The following is an 8,269-nucleotide window of genomic DNA, read 5'->3' as shown; positions in this document are numbered from 1 at the left end:
AAGCAAAACTTTGTAAGCGTTACCAAGAAATCCTTTAAAAGGTTGTTCAAACGTTGATCTGAAATGAGAGTACCAGGAAATAAATTAGATTATAAAGGTAAATTAACGATTATTCAATCGGCTGAAATTGAGTTGAATTGAATATCATAGACTTGTAAAAGAACAACATCAAAATCAAAATTTTGTAAGCGTTACCAAGATATTTTTTAAAAGGTTGTTTAAAATCCCCTGCGCACTACCTGCTGATCTAACATTGCCTCTGATTGGTCAATCAAATGATATCTTTACTTTAATCACCAATCAGAATGGAGCTTTGTAAGTAATTCACCCTAATTCTTTTTTGCGTAGTGAAATTATTCTAACAATGTTGTTGATTGGTCTGATTGAAAATGAAAACTTCTTTTTGGCCAATCGGCAGGTAGTTCTCATGGAGTTAAACGTTGAAAACGCTGAAATGAGAGTACGTCATAATAAGAAGGATCATGTCTATCCCAGACACATCGAGATTCTCGTGAAATCGATCAATAGCGGTAATTTATAATGACGATTCGTATTTTTTTTAAATCAGAATATGCAGACGATACACCCTGATATTAGTTGGTACAGAAAAGTCTTTAGAAAGTTCTTATAAAGTGTCCTATTATGTGATTATTTAGTGAGTTGGCAAGTTCGAAAATCAAAATCAAACATTTTGATCAAACATTAGCATTGTTGAATGGTTGTCATAGCTATATCGCCCTTTAATACAACAAGACTGCTGTAGAGATTCATCAGGTTTGTTATTGTTCAAATAATTACAGATTGGTTTTACAAAACCAATATATTTGTGGTGAAATGATGGTAATAACTCACCAACTGACGTTTCATCCGTCTTGTTCAGTCGGATTTCTTTAGAATTGTGATGAAGCTCTGCTACTGTACGACCTAGCGTTGCCAGTCCTTGAGTCGTTTTGTAGCAGAGGGTTGTAGAGATTGCACCTACAACCTGAGCAATCTCTACAACCTTCTGCTATAAAGCGACTCAACGACTGGCTACACTAGGTCGTAATTTTTCATTTTCAAAACTGTCATTTGGGTGTAATTACGAGTTATAGGTCACCGTCGTCGGATTATGACGAGAGAAAACCCAAATAACAAAGCAGAAACCAAATAGTGCAAGTGCTCTTTACACTGATAAATTTTTCTGTCGAATAGTTATCTTGTTTATTTAATTGGGTTTTGGTTGGATGCATACACCCCCTCGTATCAGTAGGCCTACTGGCTCACATTTTCAAAATTAGACAATATAATATTTCATAAAAATCATATTTTAGATTTTTTTGTTAACATACTCCGCAAAACAAGAAGGACACACGTTAATGTTTTAGCTAATTTTACCAAGTTGTCGAGATGCAGGGGATATACCACGTGTGCTATATGGTCCAGTGTGTTACACCATCACTCTATAAAGTGTGCTGAGGCTTCAACGTCTAGGCGCTGTGCCTGTGCGTAGCGCACTATAAATCACTGCGTTTTTGTTTTGTTTTTGTTTTTGTTACTTTTCTAAATGAAAAAGATACCGTAGTTTTAGCAATATGCATGTATGTAATGTAAAAAACACCATATGAGAAAATCGAACAAGCTACCTTTAAACTCTATAATTATAATATGCGAAGCTCTGTTGTATACCCAGGGTTATATACCGCCGCCATTTTACGCATCACGCTGTCGGACATTTTAATATCAGCTGATACTACACACACGGGTATTGCAGTTTCAAGATCCATGTACACTGCTATGGCAGTTTCAAGCTCCATGTACACTGCTGTGGCAGTTTCAAGCTCCATGTTTACGTGTCTATTATGTAAGCTAGCATAGACGTCATTCCTGTGCAGTATTTGTAAGGTAATTAATTTATGTGTATTTTTTAAAAAGCAGCATATTTTAATATTGTGTTACTTTATTACCATATAATTGTATTAAAATACAATTATATGGTAATAAAGTAACATACAATATTTTCCTTAGCATACATGCAATACGTATAATAGTATGCCAAACGTAAACACGCTTCGTGTTTACGGGCGCTTATTATGTACGCATTATTATGTAGCATAGACGTCATTCCTGTGTAGTATTTATAAGGTAATTAATTTCTATGTATTTACTTCGCATACATGTAGTACACAAGCTATTTCTTATCATAACTCCAATTACCTCGTTAATTTATGTTTTCATACCATTTCAATGGAGTGCCTTTGAATTTCATTTTGCTTATAATACCTGTTTTTTGTATTAGGCCAAATAAAAAAAGAAACATGTTTCACGTCCCCTCCCGCTTCCTTTTTTGAGGTTTCTTCAATTTTATTTTTATTTTTTGAAATTCAGTTATAACTTTTCAAAAAATATGTCTAGGAAGTAGAGATGCTTTCTATAGCCTTGCTAACATACAAGAAACACTTTTATAAGATTTTGTGATAGGTAGAGGGAGCCTACCTCTCAGAACAAGAAATAAAAAGAGACCTCCTCCTTTTTCCAAACATTATTATGTACGCTAAAACAGCTCTAATTAAGGGTATTTACACCGATTTTGCGATAAAAAATAAAAAATAAAAAGCCCCTCTTCCTCCTTTTTTTCAAAAACCGGACGTGAAACATGTTTTTATTTTACTTGGCCTTATGGTTGTTCTCTAATGTGCATGTAATTTCCAGTAATGGATTAATAAAGATTAACCCGACTTGACTAGTACATGCATGCCAAGAGTAAATAAACTCATGTTGCAATTATTTTCTTTTCACATCTCGAATAAATCTTGAACGTTTATAAACCCACACGGTATTGACAGTGTTAGATAATAGATTATTAATGTACCGGTAGTGCAGTATTTGTAATAGGTAATTATAATTATCAGTATATTATTAGAACGTAGCATGAATTAACCAATGTACGATAATATTATGTTTAGGCTATTAATCAAGTTAATCTTAATATCATACGTTTGAATATTATTCTTTCAGATCTACATAAATCGTATATTCCATCACAATGGCGGATATTGATATACTTATCATCGACGAGTTGCTCATAATTTTTAATTTGTTATCGCTGTATGATAAGCTTATGGCAATGAGGTAAAACATGCTCTCATAAATATCAATAAACAGTACGTGCGCGTGTCTAGTATGTGTATACACGCACTGTGTGTTATGGCAGGACTTGAAGTATTATTGAAATATAAGTATTCCTGTTCATATCATTGTAATCAAACATTGCAATTTCGCTTTTCAATAGTCTAACTAACCTTTTTATGACTAACGTGTAAAAATATGCATAGTAGGCCTACAGTGTGCCGTGCTATCTACGCCTGGTAATAGCATAGTTCACATAAATACAGCGTGTTTGCAAAATATGCGGCACAGTGTGTGTTGTAATCTACTTAGCTGAGTTGACATGGTCATGGACATGTGTTATGATCTAAGTGTTCTGGTTTGTCATATTACTCTTCAGATCTCTGTGATTTCTGTGACCAAACTAACCTAGTTGTGACTAACATGAACAAAATAGCAGTATAGGCGTGGTACAATATATGTTGCTATCTACCTCTTTCGTTTGATTCATTTGACTCATGTTCTCCATGTATGTTGCTTTTTATGTTTATGAGCTGTCAAATTATGAAATAAATTAAATCATATTAATCATTCCCTTTCTGTGAAATGATATAATAAAATGTTTCCATTCGTCATATCATTTATTTTTCACAGGGTGTGCAAGAAATGGTACTATATCGTTAGAGACACGCACGCCTGGAAAGTCATCGATCTCCGTGACAAAGGTCCTGTGATCACAGCGAATTATAGGACATTTTGGAACCGATACGTAGAAGAACCAGGACAAAATGTTCTTACATTTCGCGATAGTTTTATAGACTGGGAACTTCAAAGTGATGTTGTCAAGAGATGGGAATTCTCGAGAAATCCACGCGATGTCTTATCCTTCCTGGGTATATTTGCTGGCGTTGCGTTGCGAGAGATTTACCTGACTGTAACGAGTGGTGAAATTGTGGAATTCCTTCGAAGAACCTGTCCTAATATAATTACATTTTATTCAAGCCCGTCATTCTCCTGGAAAAAACTTGAAACTTGCATTGATATTGATGATGTCATAAAGAGAAGGCTCCATCTCCCTGTCAAACTGAAGCGATTAGGCCTGTTTGAAATCAACACTTACCGTCCTGGCGCTGATTATTTGTGGTCGCCGCCGGGACCTTACCAATATATGAAATATGGCCAGGATGCCAAGCTCAATGAACGAATATTATCAATTATTGCTAGTGATTGTGCTGAATTGCAAACCATATTTCTTAGCAATTTTAAACTTACTTCAACAGCAATGTGTCATTTAGTTAAGATACCTAATTTGCGAGAAATTGAATTGTCTTCCTGTAGCTACTCTGGGCGCTCTGCAGACACTATATATTCATCAGAATTTGACGATATTCTTACTAATTCGATTGGGGTTTTAAGAAACCTGACTCGATTTAGAATTGATAAAGAACATTTGAGTAATTGGCGGGGTAATTGGGCACTACTTAATAGAACCTGGGCCCAATATCAATGGCAACTGCTATGCGGTGGACCGGATTTGTCTAATTTTCTAGGCTGCATTGGAGGATGGGAAAATCTGCGAGAATTATCATTAATACAGGTAACCTTTTCAGAAGTAGCATTTGAGAAGATGATATCTGGGTTGGAGAATCTACAGAAGCTTGAATTAGGCTCACCTTCCGTCACATCACATGTAGTAACTCTTATTGGCATTCATGGAATGAAATTAGAATCATTACAACTAATTAGAGAGGGACTATATTCTGGAAAAAGTTTGCTGTCTTTATGTCATCATCCTACATTAGAAATACTGGAAGTCCAATACAGACGGGGACCATCGCGAGAGTCTGAATGTCAATGGCTTCACCGAGTATTCAGTATGCTAGAAACCTTACCAAGAATAAATCATGTCAAGCTTTGGGGTCAACATGTTGCTCAACTCTATAACAAAGGTATATTTGCGATCATTCAATCGGCTGAGATTGAGGTAATTGAAAAACAAGAATTCAAACATAAAAAACAAACTAAACTTTTTACCAAGAAATATTTTAAAAAGCTATTTACACGTTAAAGTTGTAACGCTCTCTGAAATAGGAGAACGTCATAACCAAATTGACGCTTTGTCTATGGAACGCCTGCCAGTTATAATTAGAGTATTACTATGCAAGTAATAACAATAAATGAAGATACTTACTACTGTTTAGAGGTTAATGACTGCGCATCAGTTGTTTTGAGGGTATTGTGAAAAATCTAAACATTGTGCTTTGGAACCGACGAATATCCCGAGGGGCGTCACTTTTCACTTTTTTTTAATTTCAATTTATGTCACATTTTCTTCTCTTAATTTGAAAACAGAACACAATTTTAACTTTATCTTTCGTTTTCCCTGTAAAAAAATCGAATAGCCTATTCAATCATGCGATGTCCAAATACGGCGGCCAGCGTCCGCGTAAATTGTTCGAACGCGTAACACGTCACGTAACGCAGTCATTGTAGAGCGTACTTTTAGCTACGTCACGAGACGCGGTCATTATACTTTTTCAATGACCTGCATTTGCGTCCGCGTATTTAAAAGTTATTAGCTGTGATTGGATCGCACTTGCTGCGTATATTAATGAGGTTATGAATAATGATTAATGGTAATTAGTAAATTATAGATCAATTACACTATATCGTCAACCTGCCACGCTAATTGCCTAAGTCATTTTTTTGTAATATTGAGAACAAAGTATACACTATAATGGTTCAAGCATGCATTTAAACATGTTATTCACCAATCTTTGCACAAGAACAAAATAATGATAATGATGCAAATGAAAGGGAATAATCCAAAATAATTAGGGTGATTTGGTAACTACAGTTTGTCCACTCTGAAGTACAAAGTGACAACGCTCGCGAATACAGCGCGTTAACAGTGCGTAGTGCTGCGTCTCTGCTGCAAGTATGCGTGCCTTCAAAGTCGGCACATTGTGTGCGTCCGCGTCGGTACTTTGTACTTCAGAGTGGACAAACTGTAATGCATGTTTGAACCACATTTTTTACTTTGTTCTCAAAATTACAAAAAATGACTTGGGCAATTAGCGTAGCAGGTTGACGATATGGAGATACATCCTGATATTAGCTGGAGTGTATTTCACTAAAATTGTAACCATTCGTAAGTCAAGTAAACGTTCGCCAGTTACGAATACACCTTTTACTAGACTTACTTTACGAAGGGCCCCTGTAGTAAATCCATATTACTCACAAAGATGCCAATCGTAAATCATTTCAAGGAAATTGATTCTACGATGTGTCGTATGTTACGATTTTGAGACTTACGAAGCCTTCGAACATGTCGAACGTGCTTTATATGCATTGTACATGTGATGAGAAGTAATGCATTGGTAGAGCACCAGCGCAGTCACATTCGGAGCCTTATTTCACCTTATACAGATGAGCACTCCATTATAATGCCTCTTTGAAGGTGTCTTCGGAAGTATTTCTTGAACTGCATATCTCCTTGTCTTGGGTAGGCATCAATCAATTCTCTGAGGTCTCTGGACTTAGGATCAGACTCTGGTGGGTTAAACCGGTTTTAAGGGATCCCAACCGTCCCGCTCCCCCCAGAGATACGATTTAATTAAACCATCATCAGAGATTGGGCTAGGAACAGCTGGTATGAGTGGCGTAAACCAGCGTGCTAAGTCAATGCCCCTATATTACCCAGCAGACCCTTGAGCTAGAGTCAGCTGAGCAGAGCTTGCACTGCTGGAACTGGAACCTACCCTTACTATCAGTTGTAGGGGTAGTTTATTGGTAGATCACCAGCGCGGTCATCTTCAGAGTCTAATTTCACCCTTCTTAAGATAAGCACTGTGTAGTTCTCTCTTGGAAGATGACAAAATTGGAACAACCACCTTGTTGCAGTCTAACTAACAAACGAACAAGATCAGCTTGTTACACTAGCAAGTGCCACACCGTTGCAACGGTACACCCGGGGTGATATAAGGCAGCAGACAGGATTAGTGTATACAGGGTGTCCCAGAAAAAGTACCGAGCTAGTACAATTGAACGTAAGTCGAGAAATAGACATCAGAATCAAAAAAATAAAAATGTAGCGCATAGCTTATTTTGTTGTGCATCACATACGAAATTTGTATTTGATTCGGTTGACTGGTTGCGAAGAAATGAACGATTACATAATGTTTGCATCAATTAAGTTCATTCCAAGTTTGATCAACAGACACTTTTTTCATACTCGCTCACCGCTGCCTAAAGTGTGTGTGTCTCATTAAATTTAGTCCTTATTATCTATTTTATAATCGGACGGTGTTATGTCATTCATGCTTTCACTGAAGATGAATAAAAGTTTGTCCGTAAAACTTTCTGCAATTGGAAGCTTTGCACCTTTAATTCTTCATGTTGTGCAAATATGTTATATTTTAACTTTCCAAAGAACATTTGAGACAAGAATAACAATGATCAAGTGCTTACAGCTTTACGTGTGATTTTTGATACGATGCAACATCATTACTGTTAAAGTTTTAGATTTAAACTTTGCATTACAATTTCTTGGAAATATTCCAAAAACATTAATGTGTGTGAGAAATTTTTAAGCCAGCTGGAATTCTTTATGCAATAATTCTTTATGCAACATTAACGAAAAAATATATATTTACAAGTACCGAGCATCATCTTACATGCAAGCTTTCATTTTCAATATCGTGCAGGTTTTCAAATTTGAACAAAACCTAATTAAATGTTTTGCAAGAAACAGATTGTTTAAGAAGAACGAGGATTTCACGGAAGCAAATATGAAGCCCATTGACAGTTAACAACTAGTGTGCATTATGTTGAACGATCTTTCTTTCAAACTTGGAATGAAGTGAATTGACACATGCGTTATGTAATCGCTCATTTCTTGGCGTATAAGATGCAGAATAAGATGGGCTACACGCTGGTGTTTAGATTTTTGGATTCTGATGTCTATTTCTTGACTTACGTTCAAATTTGTTCGCCCGGTAGCTATGAAAATTGTCGTTTAGGAATATTTCGAGGGCTTAGAGCAAGAACTAGCTATGTCCACAATTACATGTTACTCAATTCGGCAACAAATGGATGGTCAACTCTGCCCTCCATAATAACTGCAAGTGACTTTGGGGTATATGCATGGTCACTTAAACAGTTAGCATGGTTAGTTAGACAC

General features: G+C 36.2%; 1 protein-coding gene across 1 annotated transcript; it reads left to right on the top strand.

Annotated features, from left to right (window-relative positions):
- The first annotated feature begins 880 nt into the window (after nt 1-880).
- On the top strand, nt 881-5,287 carry LOC140144209 (uncharacterized). Its single transcript, XM_072166025.1, has 3 exons — nt 881-1,884; nt 2,998-3,111; nt 3,742-5,287. Exons 2-3 carry the CDS (start codon nt 3,026-3,028, stop codon nt 5,153-5,155), a joined length of 1,500 nt encoding a protein of 499 aa, XP_072022126.1. The 5' UTR covers nt 881-1,884; nt 2,998-3,025; the 3' UTR covers nt 5,156-5,287.
- Nucleotides 5,288-8,269: the final 2,982 nt, after the last annotated feature.

This window comes from Amphiura filiformis, unplaced genomic scaffold (assembly GCF_039555335.1).
Source record: "Amphiura filiformis unplaced genomic scaffold, Afil_fr2py scaffold_45, whole genome shotgun sequence".
Lineage (NCBI taxonomy): Eukaryota > Metazoa > Echinodermata > Ophiuroidea > Amphilepidida > Amphiuridae > Amphiura > Amphiura filiformis.
This window is presented reverse-complemented; position numbering and strand designations above follow the sequence as displayed.